The 24240-nt window shown below is 41.2% G+C and overlaps 1 protein-coding gene across 2 annotated transcripts in view; it reads right to left on the bottom strand.

Moving 5' to 3' along the window:
• Window positions 1-23638, bottom strand: part of MOSMO (modulator of smoothened) — a 33172-nt gene extending 9534 nt beyond the window's left edge. The window contains exons 1-3 of one of the 2 annotated variants that reach the window (XR_012676105.1): window positions 23277-23638; window positions 2403-2615; window positions 1434-1540 (exon numbers count right to left, since the gene is read on the bottom strand). Coding sequence is in view for 1 of the 2 variants with exons in the window: in XM_075165165.1 (XP_075021266.1) it covers window positions 2403-2615; window positions 23277-23382 (319 nt within the window). In the remaining variant the exon portion in view is untranslated. The remainder of the gene's footprint in view (window positions 1-1433; window positions 1541-2402; window positions 2616-23276) is intronic. The other variant, XM_075165165.1, reaches the window with a different exon arrangement.
• Between the last annotated feature and the right edge of the window lie 602 nt (window positions 23639-24240).

Genomic DNA, 24240 nt, shown 5'->3' with positions numbered 1-24240 from the left:
TTACTCTAGACCCCCCCATGCATTTGAAGAAAATGGAGCTGCCAGTCTCAGAGCTGCCCTTGGCAGTCCCAGCAGACTTCCCTGCTTGCCTAGGATATCACGTCCTATGTTGTGTTCAGAAAGTTCTGTGAGTATCTGCTAGCAGTCCGTACTAGGCTGTTGAGTCTTGAAATTGCTTGCAGAAGAGATGTAATACCACTATGAAGTTTTCCCTACCCCCTTCTAATGAGTTACACGTTTTCATCTCACAGCACTGGCACTTCACTTCAGGAAGGACCTGTTCATGGTATTCCAAGTTGATTCCACATGGCTACATGTTTCCTAATACTAATCGACAAATAGGTTATTAATTTGTGTTGCCATCCAATGAACCACAGAAGTCACTCTCATCAACTTTTTGAAAAATACAGAACTCTTCCTCCCATTCACTTCTGTTTTTCAAAAATGGTTTTTCTTACAAGTGAGTTAAGCAATAAAATTTCCCATCATCATTACTCACAGGTCACAGAGTCGTATGTATTGGAGATAAATACCAAAGATGTTGAATTTTAGAATTTCGGCAACGCAGCAATCATATCTTAATAGAGTTATGAATAATTCTGACTTGCAAAAGAACAAATTAGTATGTTTCATTATTAAACATCTCATAACAAAAAGGCAAGTGCTGAAATAAAAGAATGTCCTTCTATATCTAGACTTCTAATAATGGACCTGTTGCAAGCCTAAAGAAATCTACAGAAAAAAAAACAGCTTTAGGGTATCAGATTTTTTAGTTGAACTAGCCACCACTGTTGTAGAAAACAAAAGATGCAGGGATGCGACGATTAAAGATATTTAAAAAAACATTAAAATATGTAAAGCCCAAAATACAAGCTCTGAATTAAGAAAAAAACCTCAGTAAATAAATTGTGGTATCAACTATTAATATATAGTGCTCCAAAAACCCTCTTTACCCTAGAGCTTTGACTTCAGCTTACTGTAAGCATCTTAATTTTATATGGCATTTTGAGATTAAACCCTTCCTTCATACATTAGATAGACATGAAATATGTACAGATAAACAAGGGCACTGGAAAAGTTGGGATGGAATATTCTGTAATACTCATGTCTGCTATTTTAATCATTCACCAGAAAATAAATAAAAGTCAATCACAACGGATACAGCATTTCAATAGCTTCATTGTCTGCAAGAGCTGCACTATTAATTTAATATGCTGTGTAGCAAAGTTGTCAGAAGGATGACTTTGATTGTACAAGTGCCTCAGTGAAGTACCTTTGTTGAAGCTGAGCGCTTTTTTATATTATTCCCTTCCCCAAAACAAGGTTTAATCTCATTCATATTAGATATCATTAGATGTCACAGGGTTCCATTAAACCTTATTTATGCCTGTGTAAACCACAAACTTGCATATTCTAGTTAGTGTTCACACTACCTGTAGTGGTATGTCATAATTCAAGTCAATTTAAAAGCCCTCAGGTTTTGAGTTTTTTCATGCTGTCATCCCCACCATTAAGGCACCATTTCACAGTTGGGCTAAGCCTGTAACACACACCAAGAAAAGGAAGTTTGAAAGTTATTCCCCTTACTCATTATAACTGTTTTTCTTTTGCACTGAAGTAGCCATACGATATGTCTCCCTGTGCAGAAACACAGGGATGCTAGAGGCTGTGAGGAGTTACGCTGGTGCTCATACGGAGCGGAATCAAGGCGGGCAGAAAAACACTGGTACTCCTCCCTCCAGCTAAAGCACTGCTGCGGGTCACCTGTGGCAGCAAGTCTCAGTGCCGTGAAGCACAGCAGATGCTCTGCAGTGGGCAATCCTCCTGCATAGCCAATTAGGATGCAGATATTCTGACTAAAACACCCGCTGTGAGCATGAAGCAGGACTGAACCAGCATCAACCCTGAATGAGGTATTCGTGAGACACCTGAAGCAGGGATGGATTTCAGACTGTTGTAAGTCTCAGATGTATCATCTGCCTCCTCTTGCTGGGGAGGGAATTTCCAATCATTCCATTCTGCTAGGAATAAGTCCTGGATATAAGGGAGTGGGGAAGTGTGAAAGACTATCAGACACACAATTCAGGACTGACCTCTTCTATCCCTGCTCATTTTCTTAGGTCAATTAATGGCACTGCCCAAGGAAGGTAAAGGTGTCAGACCTTCCCTTCTCTCACCTGGGGCCCACAGACTATTATTCCCTCTCAATTATAGTGACTTAAGATACCAATCCCTTGATTTTTGAAGAATTTTATTTTTCCCTCAGATGTGGTATTTAAAGAGAAGGAATGTTTCGTATGGTAAGAGCCCTAAGCACTGCTCCTTGACAACACTATAGTGTTATTTTAGACTCCACCAGTTTATCCTGCATACAGGTCAACTGTGTAGTTGAGGTCACTTACTTCCAGTGAAAGCTATCCAGCGGGCATATTTAGTAGCTTCTCTTCGCCAGTGGGAAGCCACCAGCAAACCACATGTGACAGTTAGTGAAATGATTCCCATAATGATGAAAAATAACGTAGTGACCCACTCAGGAGGCAGCCGTGGAGGAATACAGGTCCTGTCACGTCCATGGATGGTTTGACACTGTCGCACAAGGCCAACTGTGAGAGCACCTGAAAATACATAGCAGAGAGGCAAGTAAACTTTCAAAATCCTCTCTGAGGGGCGCTCAATTGCAAACCAAAGCTCAGAATTGTCAAAAAATAAGGGATTCTTTCTTTGATGAACCTTAGTAAGTCTTTCAAACACAAAGGATAGGGGGGACATGCTTTAAACATCTATCTTCATGTTCTTTCATCACACGCTTGCACAAGTTGAAGTGAGATGGCTGCAAGCTGTATCTGGTTCTTGAGTGGCAATCAAGATCTAATCAAAGGGATAAAGCACTCCTCTAAAGCCTGCCAGTATCAGCTAAAGTGGTAGCTGAGTTGTATAGAGGATCACTCCCTCATCTGTGCAAGACGAAATACTTTTATAATCTAACAAAATGACCTGCAGCCCCCTAAAATGCTTTTAAATGTCTAATGCCATTTTCCCTCATCTGTAAATACAGCTTTAACACTCAAAGTCTTGCAGCAAAAACTGCATTTGATTTATACCAGGATTTTAAGAACATTAAAAAAAACCAAAACAAAACACTTCTTCACAATAACTCTTTAAGAGTCCCTCTATGCAAGAGACTGGTCAATCCTTTTGACGGCTGACAAGAGTTACTACACACACAAACTGGGATATCTACACAAAAGGTCTATCAAAAAGACCCCAGAAAAAGGACAAGACTGGTTCAGGAACCATAAAGTTTTACACAAAATGAGGTATTTTCTGTTAAATAAAAAAAAAAAATCTGATTTAAAATCCAATTCAGTGCTTTTGAGACTCATAAAGAAGCTTTTAGTAAGCTTTAATAATAAAGTTCTCTTTACTTGGAAAATTTTAACCCAAAATTAACATGCAAGATTAAAATCCATTTCTTCCAGTGTCTCTTAAACATTAAGTTCTGTATTTCTCAATTTTGTCCCTTCTTCTGAACTGTTTTCCTAAATAATCACAATTGTCCTTTATCTAAATTAGAAGCAAAAAACAACAGTGGATAATATTAGAGTCAACATCTTCCTCCATGAATTATTGTAAGTTAATATTGTTATAGTTGACCTGTTGAAAACAAAAAGAGGGCAACTTAGAAACAATTACAATAGGACTTGGAAGCTTAGGTTTAGCATGTCTTTTGGAGGGAGAAACAACTGTCATACTTTTTAGCTTCTTTTTGGAAAAAAAGCATGAAACAAGGAAGTAAGCCAATAGTCAAAAGGGTAACCAGTCCTAGCATGCACTTCCTAGAACCCTGGAGCCAATTTCTACAACTGTTAAGATCCTGTCTGCTTACACCTCAGCAATGAGTACCAGCAGAATCAGCTTCTGAGCTTAGAATCATTGGGTTAGGGGGCAGAATATCATGTTTTATTAGATGTAGCACTTCTGATACACTCCTAGAGGATGAGAAAAACCAAGAGCAAAAACATTACTGAATCAGTTCTGTTGAAGCATTCCTGTAACCTTTGTTTAGACTACAAATTTTTAGCCCTATTTGAATACATCCTTTTATTTACATATTCATCAACTGAAAGATTCAGAGATTAATTTTGAGCTAAAAGTTGAAGAAAAATCCTTTTAAAAAGTGTCAGTTACAAAACCAACAAAATTGGCATTTTCTACTCCAAATGTACAGCAATCACACCATCGCTGTGCACCAGGATTACGCAAAACTGAGCCAGAATTACACAAGCAATCTTGCACAGCTCACATACCTGTACAGTACGCAGTTTTACATGAACTGCTTCTCAGTTGCTTTTTCATAGCCTGCAATGTTTTCATTTACATCAGTTGCTGGGGCAGAGGGGAGATGTGCATGTGTCCTTAAAAGTCGAGCTCCCCAAAACACACACACATTGCAGAACTACAAAACACTAAGTAGTTTCCTATAGTTTGGGGATAAAGAGGCTATTCACTGCAGTATCATGTAACAGGAAATTAATCCCAATCACTCTGCAAGACTAGGATTTAACAACAATTTTACTATACTTACAGTAGAAGTCAGTTTTTACTAAACCGCAATTCTATTCTAAAGAATGACTTCATAAAAATGACATCACACACTCAATAGATGTTTTCTGAATTCAGAGACCTCTCCTGAATTCAGCGGCAATAATTTAGTGCATTTTTAACTTTGGCAAAAGCAACAGTGATAAGAACCACTGTGCTGGACTCCGTTCCATTTTGTGTGTTAACCGAAACTGAAGAAGAGTTGCTATAGATGAGCATGTATTAGAAAGAGACAACTAACTCATCTTTCAGATGCAATTTGCAGTTTATATTGAAAACATTTTTCAATTAACAAGAGGACATTTACCATGTCAGATTCAGAGAGGACCAAAGCTAAGCCCAGTAGTGCCATATCTAGAGGAAACAGAAGAGAACTCCATCTTGAACTACTATTTTTCAATTTTTTTACTGTCAACATCTACTTCTCCAAAGGCTGATTTTCTCAAAAAAACCCCAAACCCATCAAATTCACAACTGCAAACGAAAAAAAAAGAGAACAAAAATCTCCGAATTGCGAGTACCAAGGTAGCATCCCTTTTGAAGACACAAGGATAGTTGCAAAAAACTACTCGGAGCAGCGTTTCCTAAACATCATTTCTGGTGCCCAAGTGTGTTGTTCCAGTCTTTTCTTTTTTTTTTTTTTTAATCAGAATTTTAAAGCATCAGCAATTAAATTTCAGGATCTGCCATTTTGGAGGAAAAATACTGAACTGAACTTTATGGTTAAGTTTTGCCAGCACATACTTAGTATTTTCCCTTAACTTTGCTTTGTGGATTACAAATTTGAAGTAGATATACTCCATATTCAAGATTTTGAACCTTGAGTCTGCAGACTCTAGGGGCAAGAGGACAAGAGAAGGTCTGTGAACTATTTCTAAAGGTTTCACAAAGGTAACTGGGAGAAACAACCTCACTATGTGCTCATAAATTTAGTTGAAGTTCACGTTTAAGTTCACTATACAGGGATACCTCACTTGTGTATATAAACTGGGAAGAAGGAAATTAAACCTCATAGCTTGCTCCCATAGTGACAAATCTCCTGTTGAATGCAGACTTCAAAAGAAGTCTCTGGTGTGGAAAAAAGAGTATTTGTTTGCCACGAAATTGAGAAGAAGAGTGGGTTTACATGGTATTTTATTGTCTTGGTCCCATTCTAAAGCAATCAAGCAAACAGTTGCCAGGCAGCTGCCAGCAAACGAACTTGTTACAGAAGATCTTTTTTAACCTTATCTAGTCTATCATTGAAGGGAGGGACAGAGATACTAAATCGCAGTCTCCTTCTGCCTGTAGTTAGAGAATAACCCAAAAATCCATCTCAAGTCAGTCACCAAGTTCCACCCTGATCCCTAGGTAAAAGGAATTCTAGTCATTCCCTCAGATAAATTCCACCATAACTGCTGAAAATCTAAGCACCTAGCACAGGTATAAAACAAACAGCACAGCTAATGCCATTAGATTAGACAGCTTAAAGATGGATACAGCCCTAAAACACGTGCAGCAGAGCAACCATGCCTGCCCATCCTCTACCTCCCAATGCCCGCACTGCACAGCCATCGGGAGCTATAACGACAACCTGGAGATGCAGGGGGCTGCTCCCTTTCTCTCATATGCCTCTCCCTCCGTAGCCTCCCAGACTGGCATTATGCAGGTCAGTACAGCTAGTGTGAGAGGTGATTAGGATATATATTCTAATTACTAAAAATGAGATTCAGCTTTCATCAAAACAGGGAATGCTGCACTGAGCAAATGTCAGTCTTAGTCTTTTTTCCAGTACATCTATTCCCTAACGTGCCAGTGCATTTCAAACACATTAAACAACCTTCCAGTAGTGACAGTCTGACTATAACCAGGACTCCACTTTATACCAGTGAAAGATTTCATGATCATATTCCTACACTACCTCACCCATCTCCTCCAGACCACCAGTAACGCTCATTTTCTAACACTGCATATTTTTACTAGAATCACTAATAAAGAGACTCTTTAACAAATACACCAACATTTGGGAGCATCATCTGTTTAACACTGAAGTTTCACAAAACCACTGAGAGAAGGAGGGGAAAAGGCACCAAACCAAAGAAAGGCAAGCCCTCGTTTTTCCCCTTTGTGCAGATGTGCGGCTGCCACGGAGCCGACCCACAAGTCCCACTCCAGCCCCGCCGGTGCTGTGCCATCCCTCTCCTGTTTCCGTGGTAACTACAGAGCCACCAAGGAGGAATCACAGCTACGGAGAGAAACAAAGATTGCTGCAGCCCTTTCACTCCTCCACCTCTCCATCACTTCTGAATTATTAAAAGTGGCACAGCGATACCACGGCTGGAAAGCAGCAGCACAATAACAGCTATTCATATGTTCGCTGTTCACCTATTATTTGACTGCCAGCACACGCGGGATCAAGCGTGCCAGATGGACACAGGAGAGGTGCCACTGCCGTGAAGAGCTCACCATAGCACAAGAAGTAACTAATATGGTAAAAGCACGATGCAGTGAATGAGGTGAGGCTCAAACGCTAGAAGGTCACAGAGCTCAGCAGCTACGCTGTCACATGAACATACAAAGCACAAATCCTCAGAACTGCTCTTCCTCACACAGCTTGGGGTACCTGCCCCTCCTCTGCCCTCTCCTACTGTCCCCACTTGAAAATGTTCTTACTCTTTCCCATCATTTTAGAGAAAATGCTATTCCTTGGGTTTAAATGCATCTGCAACCCTTTACATTCCTTGACAACAGCTTCCTCACTTTTACCTTTCATACATCAACCACATCCTTAGCAAAATGCTTATCACTAACACTAAATAAATATTACAGGCCAATGTGCCTAGTGAGGAGGTTAAAACATCCAACCACTCCCCGACAGCCCGCCCATCCTCCCTCCCTCCCTCGCTGTCCTGATGAGATGGCGTGGTTCTGTTAGAAACCCCAGCTGTGACTGCCAGACAATTTTAGTGTACTGCGGACTTGTTAAACCATCTTTGCTAAGCGAAGAGCACAGTTCACCGGGTTCCTAATGAGGTGTTGGTGACGTAAATCTTAGAGCACCGCCAATGTCACAAGGACACTGATAAGTTTTATGTTTTAGTAATGAGCACAGTACATGGAGCTATGTTATTTGGGCACACTAAAACGTTCATGGCTGCTGGTTAGGTAACAGTCGCATGCCAGAGAATGACATATGTAAAATAAGGGCAGATCAGTTAAGCCATTCCCTGTAACTCTTATTGGGCCACAGACAAGGACAGGAGAAAATGAAGTTTTTCTGGGAAAGTTTCTAAGTTCTATCCAATTAATAAACTTGAATGGAAAAAGGTCTAGGTTCATCTAAGAGGAGGAACAGGCTGCAGCTGTCTAGTGCGTAGCTGTAGCTTGCTACCCAATCCAAGTGGAAGCTTTAAAGGTCTAAAGAGAATGCAGTGATTTCGTCATGGCAGACTAATTCCCTGTACCAACGTTAAGGATAACCATCAAGTTGACTTCGGCCACCTTGCCTTTAACATGTCTGCTGCTCCTTGCCTGCAACCAAGCCTCTCTGACAGAAGACCGCTTTCAAAGTGAGCGAAGCATAGCCGAGGAATTCCTGAGAGGAACAAACAACAGAGCACGGTAAGAATAGTTCCAACGCAACTGCCCGTAACAACAAACAAGGAGGAGATATTTCCAAGAAGAAAATTTTTCAAAGTCATCCAAGGAATTTGGCAGTTTAAGTGGGATGTTTCCCAGACTTACATATGGAATTTATTTTCCTGCAATGGGCGCTTTAAGCAATGTTACTATACAAAGGGGGAATAGAGAATGACTTGTTTAGGTTTATTTATATGTATTTTGTTTTGGGGAAAATTTCTATTAATTTTATATTCCAGGTATTAGTTCCTTGGAAGCAGAGTACTCTCCCGTCTGCCTTTCCCGAACTCCAGGGAACTGATACTGCTGATCCTTCCCTACCATAGCCTGGGAGGTCACTCCAGGATGCATACAGTTAGTTCTACTCATTCCAGTGTAAAACTCCATCAGAAATCAGGCCTGTACCCTCTCTTATGAGGAGATTAGTCATGCTTAGAGTAAGCAATGCAGAAGATTAGGGGAAAAACTACGCTTTTGCAGGATATGCACCACCTCTGGTGTGAAGAGAAAAAAGATACAGTACCCTGCTGGTTTGCAAAGCACTTCAAAACCGGGGAGGAAAAAAGGATTAATAACGCTGGGGAAGACTTCTTGATTCTAAAAGGCATGGTCCATGTTGTAATAGTTAAATAGTTAAATAAATAGTTAAGTCTCTGTATGTAAGATCCCACTTAATGATGCCCACAGGCATAGCTTGTAGAAATTTTTTTAATCTACAACTGCTCAGATTTATAGCCTTGTAAAAGGAAATGTAGATAGTCCTCATCTAAATTTTCAGTCATTGACCCATTAAAGCAATTTAAAAATCTTTACAGCCTTAAATAATATAATATCAGAGCATTTTGTAAAATAGCACATACACATAATTAACTGCAGCTAAGTAACTATAAGCAATTTGAACACCCTTTCCTCCACTTTTTGCTTAGGTCATCGTTGTAGGACAATACGATAACTGGATTATACCTAAATAACTATAAAGGATATATAAAAGGATCAAAATATAAGATAGGATCAACTGCTAGTTTCCAATTAAATATGAGAAGACCATATCTGTTACTGTTCTTACATAAATAATTACTTCTTTTGTGAGGGATGGGGGGTAGTTTGGATAGATGCTCTTTAGCACTCACTAAAATAAATTCGAGGTTACCATGCAAGTACAGTATTCAGGATGTGGCATGACAGATTGATTCTTTTACTGCGGATGTTCCAGTATGTTGCTCAGTTAGTAGATTAAGAGGCAACCAAGTTCAGACTTACCAAAATAAGATTTATGAATGTTAAAGGCTGATCTAGAGAAAGGCTTAAAAGAATAACAGAGGATTAACTGCAAAGCCACAGAACAGAGAGGAGTCCAGAACAAAGGGATTATGAATTATCTTTCCTGTCCTTTGTATGCCAGATCTTATGTTTTTGGCATTCACTCTGATTTGTCTCTCAAATCATCTAATAGGTATTGTAACCCTGGAAGAAAAGCTTTGGAGTTTCTCACTTCGAAGCAGACCAGATGCAAGATCAATTCATATGCCCACTGGATATTTATTGGTACGAAACAAACACCTATAAAGTATTTATACAACGTTAAAAGATCAGTTTTAATAAAGACCTCGATTTCCTTGCAAAGTCCTTGCTATATCTAAAGTGCATCTTTTAAGAGCAATTCAAATCAATATTGCAAGATAGAGTATGTTATTATATAAGCTGCTATTTCTCTTCGACTCCATCTATCCCCTTCTCTGAAATCAGAATGTTCTCTCCCTTTCAAACCAACTCTGAAATGCACCATCCTTATTGCTCTAGAGACGTAAAGGGTGTTTCCTTGTTTCAGGAATTAAGTGACTTTCTTAAAAATAGTCATATTGGCAACAATAGGTGAGGTAACGTCCCTAGCTTCAAACCCAGACTGTGCTAGCTATGAGGAACTACCAACTGAATTCTATTTAACAATCTGCTGTCCAGAGGATTTAATTTCTTAGGTACCATTTTTGGCACTCTTCAGAACTCCAAAGCTTACTGGCTTTTACACAGAAGAATTCTCATTTTTAAAGTCTAAACTCAATGTTAAAAGAGTTGTGGTATATTAGCAGAAAAGCCTGCCTTGCTGCTGAAGACCATCTGGTGCCTGAGTTGTCTCAAAAGTTTTCAATTCAGTGTTTGTATCATGCCTAATTCAAACCAAATCCCCCCTCCACAAAAACCACAGTGTTCTCCCTCCCTCCTCCTACCCCCAAAGAGAAAAAAAATCAGGGGCCATCTATTGGGAAAGATTCTTATGACTTACACGTATTAGGAAAGTTTATTACTACATATGACAATCATTATGGTATACGAGTTGTAAGTGATGTTTAAATTGCAGACATTTGGACCAATAAAAAGCAACTTTATTTCTGAATTCCAACATACAAGTTTCAATGCCATGCTGCTTGTGTATTGGGGTGGGTTTTTTTAATGTTTGGGTTTTGTGTTGCCTTTTTTTTTTTTTTTTTTTTTTTTAAAAGAAGAGATGGACCACCACACACTGAAAGAGCTATCCTCAGGCAACAACGCAGGAACAACTCTCCTGAGGACGTAACAAAAGCTCTGTGTGTTCTCACGTATCAGAGCCAAGAAATCTGCCCACGCTGAAGGTATTCTTTCCTACTTCAGAAGACAGCATTAATTAAATGTTGGTAAACAGGATCTCTACTAAGTTGAATCCTTCTGGTTGCTTATTTTCTGACACTATAAGCATTTTCACAACAGGATAGCATTATCAGTGACTAGAATCTTAATTTCTGAAGTGGCAAGGGCCTGGAAAAAAGAGAGAACATTTTAAAAAAACAGAAAACTTAATGTTTTATTTAGCTTAAAAACAAACAAACAAAAAATCCATAGTTATTTCCATTTTTCATCCAACCAAAATAGAGCTACTCAAAGTTGACAAAACTCACTGCCTAAAAAAAGAAAGATCAAAGGCAGTGTCAATATTTAAAAGTTATTTTTCTAGTTAGCTACACCAGTTTTATGCCATATGTTCAGTTGAAAGCCAGAAGCTATGACACCTACAGCTGTTCTGCCATTTAACATCCGATGAGCTTGTGTTCTTTTTAGGAGTTATATTTGGCTTCAGACAGAGCTGTAAAATGATACCTCTCCATCCAATACACCACACAACCCTACCCCAACCTTCTCAGAGATGGTCTGCTAAGCACTTCACGACCGTATGGTTGATGTGCAGGCTCTTCGAGGCTGGCCATCGACTACAGGAGCCAGTGACATGAGGGCCAGGCTGGGTCAGTAATGGCAGCACCAGAGTTTGCCACGTGGTACGAACACAACACAACCAGCAAGAACACAGAAATTCTGGATCTCCACAGTTTAATGGATCACCTTCCACACCGGTGTCTTATAAAGTGGTCTGTTCACAGGCTGCAACAACCGGACTTCAGAGCTGTCCATTTTTTACTCCAGCATATCTAAACCCACCATTTCACCAAATCAGTTGAGTTTCAAACTTAATAGATGTCCAAGCAGATCAGGACAGATAAACCAAAACCCCCAAATCACACCAAGTAAAGTAGCCTATTGTTCCCTCTCTCTTTATTCATGAAGACAAAATATCTGTCAACCTTCCTGTTTACAATCTAAAGCAACTTCTCTGGCCTAGTGACAAGGGCATTCAAGGGTCAAGAGAAAATTCAGGTTCTGGCCCTGCCCTCAAGACTGCTTATGCATTTTATCAAATGAAATTCAGGAGGAATAAGGATCATCTTCCTCTGCCAGCCATAACTGTTGTGCTTTGCGCTGACCTCAGCTTGCGTCAGACGTGCTCCAAGGACACCCATCGATCTGGCTCTTCCATCGCCTTATGAATCACCCAGTGGTGTAAGGTGAAAAGAGAAGCGTTGAAATGCCTTTTGTCATTTATAAGGTTAGAAACATATCTGCAAATTTTAGGTGTCTGCTCTGCAAACACTCAGCCTAAATACACCTTATGTGCTTGAATGCTTTCTTACAGCTGAGCCTAACTTTCTCCTGGTCCGCTGCTGAGAGCAAATTTTAGGCCCAAATCACCAGAAAGTATGACAGACCTTGCTAAATAAAGAGCAAAATATTCAAAAAGCAAATAAAGCGTACTAACAACGTGGTGGCAATTTCTTTAAATCACGTAACTGATGGCAGGATTGTATTTATAGCAATGAGGACATGAGAAGGGAAGTTTGCAGGTATAAGTAATACCTTTTATTAGAACAACTAGAATAATTGGAAAGATTAAGCACATTTCTGGTCTTGCAAGTCCTTCCTTGGACACACAAGTTTCCCCCACTCTACTAATTGGGGATATAAAAGGTGCTATCTCTGTCTACTAGACTTGCTTTATTCCATAAGGCACGTTTGTCAATTGAAGAATGGCACCTCAATGTCCCAAGATGTATTTCATTGCAACTAGAGTAATATTTCAAGTAGAATAAAACCTAACCTTAGTTTTTGTTCCTAAAGGCACTTGTTAACTGTTGCCAAATCTGTGTATTACATGCTTGTAACAACTGGCAATACAGGTTAAACTGCACTTTAAATAGGGATTAGGTACAGGGCCAACAAAGAATTTATTCTCTACAAGTAACGCTTCATGTGCTGAAAGACAGACTGACGTATAGCTTAACTCCATACAATCTGTCCTCAAGGACAGCCAGCACATTTCCTGGTTGATTAACATTTTAAGCTCCCCCCAGCATAAAAAGTAGCTTTAACTTTTCAGGCAAATTGGAAAATAAATCAACCACCTTCTGCAGTAATAATTCCCAAATTTAAGCATTTACTTGTTGTTTCCATCACAACAAAAAGAATTAAAACCAAAGAAGAATAGCAAGGCAAGGAGCATATTCAGGATTTAACCTGAAGTTCTGTCTTCTTATCCCTTTTGCTAGGGTAAGTCCTTGTTTTAGAAGTTTGCATAATTTAAGCCTGAATTATTTAGGCAATTAACAGGTGCTGCCTGTGTGGTGATAACACTTTCTCCCTTATCACAAATCTGCATCTACAAAAATAGACTGTAAGAGTCAGAGACTTTTTTTTTTGGCTAGAATAAGAGAAGACAGACCACTCCTGAACAGTTAAATTTGCACTTCACTGAAATAAAATATGACTTTATCTTACAGCAGGGCTCAGTCCTTTCTGAACAAGGGGGACTATTCTTAAAAAGCAATCAGATGTTATACAGTGCTCCAAGGAGCCTATCTGTTAACATATGTTTATACAGTTGTTATACTGACATTCTGAAACAGAATTCTCTCTAATTTTAGATTCCGTATAAACAGGCAAGAAATGCTCTGTCTTTACCACCAACTTCATCTTACTGAACATATACTTACAGAGAGCATTTACTTCAGATTACATTGGGCATAAGTCAACAGACTTCTGTTTGTAAAACAGCAACTACTACTTCTAGCCTTTACTCTCTTTATTTCACCATTTTTCATGTATCAAGCTTCAGGGTGCTTCTTGTAATTGCTGAGTGACCCAGTAATATTCCACTGAAAGAATTTATGAGACCACATTAGAAATTCTTGGCCATTCAACCTTTTCAGGTTTCCTGTACAATCTTGTTGCATAGTTTTTAAATTGAATTAAGTGTGGGTTTAAAAAACAAAGTGAAACATGCTTCTTCCCACACTAGTTTCTACAATGGAGAACTATATCGCTAACACATGAATTTAGGTGTATGATTACTTTCAGAACAGAATTCAACCTAAGGAAAAAAAAAGTTCTTTCTTCACCCTTGTGACTTCTCTTCCCCCACAGCATGCAACGCCTACAATGCTCCTCACACCAACAGGCACAGACGCTGCAGTGCATTTTCTCCTCCTCAAGAAAGGAGATCAGAATCTTCCACTGTGGCAGTTCCGGAGCTGACACTTCCACTGACTGTGGGAATACCGTTGGTTGCTGTCTATGCTTAAGAAAAGGTATCTCCTAATACTGCGATTTAGAGTATCTCTATTTTGCACAGAGAAGACTGCACATTAAAGCAAATTTTCAAGTCAAACAAGTCACCTTCTCTATAAAAATTAGCCTTCAGGAAACTTGAGGTTCATGACCACCTCTTACCAGTTTTCTTCACTTCGCTTTGGTATAAAGACATTACGATTAAAGGTTGTGTATGTTTGATGCATTAAGCTCATACTGATGAAGTTACAGATAAAACCGCCCCCCCTTACTTGTACATTTGCCCTGCCTATCATGGAAGTCAGCATCCATCTCATTTCAGATGTATACAAAGATTTTATTGCAGAAAGCAAGCAGTTTCACTGAGACATCCTAATAACATTAGTATACAAGCCATCAATTTGAGAAGTATAGAAAGAATCTAGATTCAAAGCAGCTCTTTTGAAGTATTCACGGTAAAGCAGTTCTGAGGCATACTGAACAATCAGTTTGTCCCATTTTCTCTTATTCTGATCCCATACCTGTTCCTTAAAATACAAATTACATTGTCGCCAATAGCTGGAAGCAGTCACAGCAAGAGGAGTGAAAACAAGGCAAGACGAACCTGGGAAATGATTGCAGAGCAAGAGAGCAGGAAACTCAGGAGCAAGAACTGCAACACTATAAACTGGGAAGTTGGCTCAATGATGAGCACTACAAAAGTAAACTACTTGACTTTACCGCCCATGAATACTGTCATTTGATTATTAAACTCTTGGATATACCAAGCTCAGAGACAGCTCAGCCCTACTAATGCAGTGTCCAAACAACTGCACAAAGAATTGCTCATGGTCAAGTTCAAGGCCTAATGTGAACTGTCTTCAACTGGACAAATATTTAAACATCTAAGTGGGTTATTAATCATTACACCTTGAGAGACTGTCATCCTTAATAATCCCAAAGTGCTTTGTAATTTATGGCATAGAACTGCAGCTACCATGAGGCTCTTGGGTAGCAGCCAACTGTTGCTTATTGCACTACGTTGCATGGAGAGCGAATGCTGGATTCTGATAGTGCAGTAAATCCCTGGGGGGCTTTCGGTGCCTTCAGAAGGGAGTATTTTAGTTCATCCCAAGGACCCAAACATAATAGACTGAGTATGTTTTGCTGAAAGAGAAGAACTAGACTCTACATACTCTGTGGAATTTTGAACCTCTAACTCTTCGCAGTTAGTGTTTCGTACTCGATTAGCTCATCCCGCGGACAAACCGTCACAATCAGACTGCATTTCCTAAGAGAGACCAAACTCCTGTAATCAACTCAATTTACAAAATTTAAAAAACATATACAAGATAATAAATCAAATAGAAAATAAAATATGATACAATAGGGAGAAACCAAGAACTTCACCCTGAGAAAGGATGTAACCTACGACTGTTAATTCCATATAGATTCCTATGGAATTAGGCCAATATAAGTGCTTTGCCAGTCAAATGCTCTAGCTTTCTCCCCTCTCCTTAAAATAGGCACCTACCCTGCACAGATCCTCTTCTTGGCCATATCTCCAGTTTTTCAGATCTGTGTATATCTCCATCAGTCAGAGGCTTGGGGAAGAAAAGTGAGATTGAGAAGAGCAGCTGGAGCACACATAAGGGGATTGCTGCAAAATTACCACAGAACTTTTTTCCTGCATATAGCCCTCAAAAAAAGACTCTGTCCATTACTAAATTTGTAGGCACTGTGAATTACAATAAAAACTTATAATTATGTAATAATAAATTGATTTTAAATCTTAAAATTTTATAGAGTATAAATTTATAATAATTTATAATTCTCCCAAATTAATTTGTACAAGGAAAAAACCTGCCTCCATATTGTATTTGTTCCACCATACTATAAAAGTAATTTTATATTTGATTTTAAAATAGATAGCGGCATTTAACATCTCAGAGGTCAACGTTCTTCCTCATTCATGAGTCACTCTAGTTACTCTCTTCTGAAATATACAGGTACCAACCACTGCTGGAAAAAGATACCTGAACTAGGTGGATGCATAAGATGAAAATCCTACATACTGTACTGCAGCAGGCAAGAAAAGGTAGTTCTCTCTACTTTATTTCAAGACTAGCAAGAAAATAAGTGGGGAAAAGTTGAGCTGTTGTGAGGTGCCTATAAAAAAAGTAGGTCAGGCTTAAAAGTTTGACCTACTGATCTTCTTTGCTTTGGCAAAAGTACAAATGGAGTTCACATAATGCTGCTCACATGTAAGCGCTGGCTGGAAGTTAAACGAAACAAATGTTTTTAATAAGCCTCAGCCATTAATGGAATCCCATTTTTTGGATTTCAGTTAGTTTTAAATCCTTGTTCTGCAGTACATACTATTGACTCCTTACTTTTAAGATTTATATATTTAAGTCACTCTTGTGTTAATCTCAGCGTCATATTGTGTCAACAAATGTAATACACATGCCTAAAATCAGCTCTAAATTGATTTAAAAAATCATCACTATTAGTGAAACGCAGATAGTTCCTGAAGCCACAAAGCTGAAGTCTCAACAAGGCACCTTTCCCACAATTTGTACTGTCTATAAAGCAGATTTACAGCCACGTACTTCTTGAGTAAAGCGTACGATAGACAGAAAACAAGATCTGTATCTGCACATACCGAATATAATTTAGTTCTACAGTAACTGTACATACTGCTGTGAAGTAAGTACTTTAAAGAAAAAAAGTTATTCCAAATACCTGAAACTCAAGTACCTTAGGAAAAACACCTACTATCAGAAAAGACAAATGACATACCTGTTATTCTTAGATTTTTTCCCTCTGTTTAATAAAGTAAAACTGTGATAGGAAACAAAAGTTAAAAAAAAAAATCAAATTAAGCTTTGCTTCTAACACTCAAAGGAGTTTCTGTGATAAAGATATCACCTCTATTTTACAGAAGCAGCAGCTGAGGCATTACCACAACAACTTTCCAACATCCAAAGTCAGTCATGCCAGATGCTAGATTTGAAAAGAAAATACAAGTTACTAGCTCCTAGATCTGTGCTCTATAAATCAGGTATTTCTTACCGAATTCTTTAACGCTAATTAGAGAATGAGGAGTTCAACAGGATTTGGTGGGAGGCAAACTAATAGTTTTGTACCTTCACACACTGAAGAGAACACAAAACATTCACCTAACAGAAGCAATATTAAGTTTTATTTGTTAAAAAGCAGATGTAAAACATCAGTTCCTCTATGGACAAAAACAATCAGTGCTCTCATCTCCGCTCTGGCAGGCTCAAAAAACCAGGCTAACACAGCTCTCTTTCATGAGATTCTTCCTACACATAAAATAGTTCCATATGTTTAAATGTTGAATGGTTGAGCAAGCACAAAATTAATTCATTGCAACAATGCCTTACTATTAATTTTTCTTGTGCCTTAAGGCCTGGTCAATTACAGAACCCAAGCACAATTCAAGCACTCTGCTTTGTCAGATTTTTACATCCACTTGAAAGACATCTACAGTCACAAAGTGGAATGGAAATGTTAATTTTAGAGATGGCACTGACACTCCCAGTCCAGGCACACCTATTAACAGACTGCTCTCCTTAGAGTATTCAGATTATTTGGGGTTTAGATTCTTCACCAGTCCTTACTAGTTCTTATTTGGGTTTTTGTTTTGGTTTGTATTGTTGTTTTTAAGGCACTGGCAACATCTCTAAAATGCAAGTACTGTTAGCAGTGCCTGCATCTTACAGCAGGTCCTAATCCCCTCGTTGTGCAGATCAGCAATGTACCAGAGAGCACCACCTTTCCCTCCTTGCTCACGCACCTGGCAGCACCTACCAAAAGGAAAGTGTTTTCCTAGAAATTATGTTCCGGAACCTAATTTTAACACTCTGATGTTCAGATGGCTTTGGAGATTGCTTTTCAGCAGTCACTGCTTTCTAGGACATGATGGTACATAATTCTTCACGCTCTGTATCATCACCCCATATTTTTTTTTTTGTATTCTCAGCATGCAATACAACAGGTTCATGAAAGGGCAAATAACTTCTCCTGTCAGTCACTACATGATACAGTACAAAAAACATTAGGAAAAAGTAACTGTAGAATTGCTTCCTATCATGTCCCATCATTCTCTACTGAGAAGAACTGGGAGAAGCATGCTCTGTTTTGAGTATACTGCAAGGTGCTTAACAAATGATCACCAGAACCCTTTTACAGACAGTTTTTGAAAAGCCAACTATCCATAAATCAAAGAAACAAAACAAAACAGTATCTACTTCAGTGGACAGCACAATGATTGCTCTGTACCATGATTCCTCCACAGAGGAACACTGTACGTTAACGGTTTCTCAGCACAGGGCAGAAGTGGGTGGTAATAGGCCATATTGATTTTTACATATCCTTACTTTTTGAGCAGACAGCTGCATTTAGAACAATAATGCTAGCTGGAACTCAAGTTTACACCCTCTTTTAAGTTGCTGATGCTTTATTTATTCTATCTATTCTATTCTATTTAGAAATACCGGTTCATTCGAGTACCTTCATGTGGTCTTGGGTTTATTCCATGTATAGTCAGTGCTCCAAGTAGAGAAAAATATTTCAGTGGCAATATGGTCTCAAGCGCCACAGGAGCCGGGAATCACTGCTTGGTCATATCACTTGTGATAGTTCATTAAGCTGATCCCAACAAAGCTACAGCCTCTGTTGGAACTGTGGAGCAAAATTCCTCAGGAAGAGCTATCACATGCAGAGGAAGAACACTGAATAGCAGAAACTTGCCACTTAGTACCAGACAACTTATTTCACAGGAGCAGGGAGTTAACTGCCTCAGGAGGAATGGCCTGCTGGGTATAGCTTGCTCTTCTATAAGACCAGAGATACCACTGAATCTGGAATCATACTTCACAAATAAAAAAGCAATTCAGTATGCAAAACCAAGAACTACACATAATACTTTGGAAGATACATGGAAAGGCAGCATTTGTAAACAAACCAGGCAATTTAAAATAAGTGGCATGTTGTACATTTACAATTTATTGTGTTACTGCACAGCATGGTACAGAAGGCAGTTTAAATGAAAAGTATAATTCCTAACACAAGTGATCTTGATGCTTATGTCACAGATGCAAGATGAAATTGGAAGCTCTGCTGCACACTAATATCACCCGAGTCAGCACTGTTGTGCACACGCCGAGTGGCTTGGCCATAACATTATGCTGTGTGTCCTGTTGTGATATATGTATCAACATAAGAGGATGTGATAAATACTTGCTTTAGAAGTTACCCATCAGAGTTTAGCAGCCTTACATTCTGACATCCATATTAACTTAATGACTGCTATAAAAAAGGTACATGTTGTTCTGTAAATTGGAATCGAATGAACAATCATGCTACATAGGAAGGGATGACTAAGTCACATAAACAAGCTGATAACTTAGTTTCTGAAGGGGGATTTCATTTGATTAAATTTTCCTCTTGAATTATTTGACCTAACCTAAAAGCATTTCAAATTGTAAACCCCCCCACACCTACAGCTTTTAACATGTCTAATTTCAACTATGCATACTATTCATACCCTTTTCCCTACAAAAGGGTTGAGTGCTGAAGCTAGAGCAACTTATATCTCCCCCTCCCCTACTGAAGACAAAATATCAAAATCATTAAAGACCCTCCCACACAAAAAAGGAATATATGGAGACAAAACTATCAGCTTTTAAAGTTCATCGCAAAAGAAGTGTAGAGATACAGGAGCAAAATTCATTACTACTGAAATCAGTGGGAGCTTAGGCATTGGTTTACATTAAAGCCAACTCTGTCCTTATTTCTCGCATAGAATATCGGTTTGATAAGAAAAGGATGTCAGTGCAAGAATACTGAGAAGCCACTGGTTTCCAGATTGGAGTTATCACTGTTCTGTACTTGCACACCACGAATAACTAAACCTCACTGAGAACTCTCTGAAAGAAAAGTCCATTTAATTTTCATCTTTCCTTTAGAATCTTAAGGATGTATGAAATACCTGAAACCAAGTTAATGAACAATTCTTACAAAACTACAGAAAGAAAAAGCACCCAATGAAGACTTGGACCCACGCCACAAAGGTGTAGTTCCTCTGGCCTAAAGACAGATAAGCATCTGAAGCCTTCAATGATCTCATAATTACAATGCTGGAGAGGAATTTTTATAGCCAACATTTCTCAAATGACTGTAAAACTTATCTTTAAGAGTAAGATTTAGGAGATTAATCAGCCCTTCCCCTAAATCGATTTCCCCAGAATATAAACTCCTTTAAAAAAATATTAAAAACAATCTAGATTTTTCAGAAAAGCATTAAAGCCACTGATTTATTTTGCTGTCCAATTTAGCAGAAAATCATCATTATCTCTGGAGTAAGATGTACATATTGTTTAGCATTCAAATCAGATTTTTTTTTTCCTGAAACATAAGCCCAGGTTCCCTACCCTAATGACTGTAAACAGCTCTGAATGAGCCAATGCAGTGCTGCCTTCCCAGGTTTGCCAAGACCTCTGCTCTATGCAATTCTCAAACAACTGCAGTATTGAGAAGACCAGGCTGTTCCACGCTGCCTTTCAGAACCCCGAGGACAGCAGCCAAACAGAAAACCAGTATTACTCCCCTTTCTCCTTGGTACTAGGTTGACTTGTAGAAGCAGAATCTAGAATAATTCCCACAGGAGATGAACCTAAGAACACAGAGGTAAAGCAAAGAAATATTTTCTTTCACCAAAGTTTCTTTTACCAGCTGAGAGCAGGATGCTTCAAAAAACCCTACTTCTTAGTGGCACATATGGAAGTTGGATGGCTTGAATGTGGTCCAAGTACGGTAGTCTGCTGAGAGTGCCTGAATCTCACTAGCAGCTGGGACAGGGTTTACCATCACCTGTGCCATACTTCTGCACAGCAGCCTCTGGGTAATGAATGGCACTCAAACACATTTATCCCTTAATTCAATACTACAGCGTGTGCTACGGGAAGTCCTTGATTCAGTGGGCATCCTCACACTGCCTTTCTTCACAGTTTGGGCAAAAGGCTCGTTTTAGAAGGTCTAAGTACTAGAAATATACATTTATATTGCTTTTAACCAGAAGTCTTATAATAGAGTGCGTCAAATCTCACATCAATAAAAATCTACAAAAAGCGTCATTAAGGAAGGATGACAGCTAGCTCTCCTTTACGATTTTATCAAGTCAACAATTTGTTTGGCTTCAAAATATAGAGGAAAAAAGGCTTAGGTCTATCAAAACTTTATTTGACTAGTGAAGTTCTTCAGAAAAATCCATACAGATTTCATGTTTGCCAGCCTAATTAAAAGTAAAACTGTTATTTGTACCTCTATAAGGAGTATAGGACAGAAATGGCAGACAATTCTTAAATAATCATCCATCAAGTAACTAAGAATTAATGATTTCTAGGTATAATTATTTCAGGAAACAATTTTTGTATTATAAAGAGATATTAAACATTTTTCTTTAACAACGAATGTAATGGATTGTGCTTAGTTCCCAAAAGACCTTTCTTTCCATCAGCAATTTCTTCGGAATAGTTTTTGTTATCTCATTTCTATACAGGCAGAGAGAATCCAACATCTTACACCTTACACATCGCATAGGATCTGTTAACATGAGGCAGGACTTAAGAAAGACATACTTAAATATTTAAAATGAAGATTATTTTATTTGACTTAAAGGCCCTGAAGAAGTGCTCATTACTGCAGCACTGCTGCTAGGTGGAATTGTAAGAGGAAAGAACCAACTGTTTTATGTAGCCATAGGCAGGAAGATCATCACAATTAGCTACAGGAGGAACAGTGAAGTCATCTAGGGAGTTCCTGAATGCTGCACTTTGGGAAGGGAAGTGACTCGTTCCTCTGCTCAGGACCATGTAGGAAAGGCCAGGTTCTAGACTAGGTAACTAGAAGGATATCTGGTCAGAGGGAATGGCCAGTCATCAATCCCTAATAGCCAACATTTTTAATACTCTACTTCATCAGAATAAAGGAAATATAACTCCATTTGAACCAGTTCAGTCCTCTTCCATGCACCAAATATTAGGCATGGAAGATGCAAGACAGGCAAAGAAGATTTGCTAAACCCTCTGCAAGAATTTATGACAGAAGCCTTTACCCCAAGACCCCTTTTCTCTATCCTATACCTGTGGTTTGCTTGGAAATTATAAGTTTAGGAAAAGGTGGTTAAGTTAGTTTCATCTGTTTGTAGTAAGGACGGCTTCCTTTCCGGCCAAGGAGATTTGGGTTTCTCTGGGACATGAGATCAAAGAGCAGCCCTCCTCCTATTATCTCTCCCTGCTCCACTCATCAGAACATGCGGGTCCTTATCAACAGGCTGAAATAAACTGTTCATACAATTACATCATTAGTAAAAAGGCAGATGCACAAATCCTTGTTCTTTTAAAGAAAGGAATATCGGATTCTAAAATAAAAACACACGGGATCTAGGCTTAAAAACTGATAAAAAGCAGCATGCAGGAAATATTTTGGAAAAAAAAAAGATGAAGGAAAGCAAGATCTTCCCTGCAACAAAGGAAACGTCAGTGTAGTACGAAAGATTCGAACCTGGCCACAAACTATGCAGGAAGACTGATCTAAATTCCCTGTCCAAGGTGACTGAACCTCGGAGACACGGGCGGGATGCCGCCCTGCCCCTCCGCCTTCACAGAGTGCAGAGAGGGTTTACGGGCTTCTGCAGGACCCTGGGCAGACAGACCGGGCTCCGCAGAGCGCCCGGGGGCAGCACCCGCGGCTCTGCCCGAGGAGGAGGGTCCCGCCAGCTGCGGCCGGGCGCTTCGCCCTTCTCCGCACCGGGGGGCCGGCCCCGGCAGCTCCCCGCAGCCCCCGGGGGCCTGGCCCAGCCGCCCCTCCGGCCCGGCGGCCAGTCAGCTCCCCCGGCTTTCCTCTCCCCGGCGCCTCACGCCGGCCCCACCGCGACGGCGCCAGGCCCCGCGGCCCCCGCCCGAAGAGCGGCCCCTCAGGGGGAGCCTCGCCGGTCGCCCCGGCCCCCACCGCCGCCTCGGGCCCCGCACCCCGCCCGTCCCCGAACCCCCCGGGCGCTGGCGGAGCCCCCGCCCGGCCACCTGCCGCCCCGCCGGCGGGTCCCCGCCGCCGGCCCCCCTCACCCGCGGACTCGCCGGTGTTGATCCAGTCCGGGTTCGCCAGGCTGGCGATGGCGAAGATGTCGGCGGCCAGGAAGAGGCATCCTGAGATGATGGTCAGTTTGTCCATCTCCTCCGGCTCCGGCGGCTCCCGGCTCCGGCCTCCGCCCGGCTCCCGCAGCGGGCCCGGGCCGGGGGCGCCTCACAGCCGCGGCTCCATGGGCCCCGCGCTCCCCTCGGCAGCGGCGCCAGGAACGGGCCCCCCCGGACGGAGCCGGAAGCGAACCCGGCGGGCGGGGGGGCGGTGGTTACTCCGGAAGGGAAACCCACTCTCCCCGGCGTTCTCCCCCGGGCGGGGCGGGGCTTCCCGCGGGGGGCGGGGCCGCCGCCGCAACGGGGCGGGGGAACCCCCGAGGCCGCGACGAGCTTTCTCTAGGGAGCGGCGCGCGGCGAGGCGGGGCTTGCCCCTGGTGGGCGGGGCGTAAGGCGGGGCTGGCCCTAAAGGGGCGGGCAGGTGGCTCGGCGCGGAGGCGGGTTGTCTCCGCGAAGCGTGAAGAGAGGCGAGGGGCGGGGCGGAGCGCCGCCGGTGGGTGGGACCTAGCGAGGGGGCGGGGCTGCCGCCGCCGCGGGGCCTGAGGGGGGCGCTGCCGCCGGCGGGTGCGCGCGACACCGCCGCGGGAGGGGAGGGTGGCCGTTGCCTGGGGGCGGGTCTTCTGTGAGGGGCGGCCGGTACGGCGGGGCTTCGGCTCCGCCTCGTCCCCTCTCAGCTTCGCCGTAGATGGGCCCCAGCACCTGCCCCGGGGCCTGGCCCTTCGCTGCCCTCACGCATTCGTATCCTCAAAGGTTCACCGGGGCACACGGGGATCCCTCTCTTCTTTCTGCGCCGGCCCGGAGCCTTCAGGCCGGGTGCAGCCGAGGCTGCCCCCTCCTCACGGCCCTCTGGCAGGGCCGGCCATCCCCCAAGGGAAACGTGCAGAGAGACGAGAAC

This window comes from Calonectris borealis, chromosome 16 (genome assembly GCF_964195595.1).
Source record: "Calonectris borealis chromosome 16, bCalBor7.hap1.2, whole genome shotgun sequence".
Classification (NCBI taxonomy): Eukaryota; Metazoa; Chordata; class Aves; order Procellariiformes; family Procellariidae; genus Calonectris; species Calonectris borealis.
The sequence above is the reverse complement of the archived record's forward strand: the minus strand, read 5'-3'. Positions and strand labels throughout refer to the sequence as shown.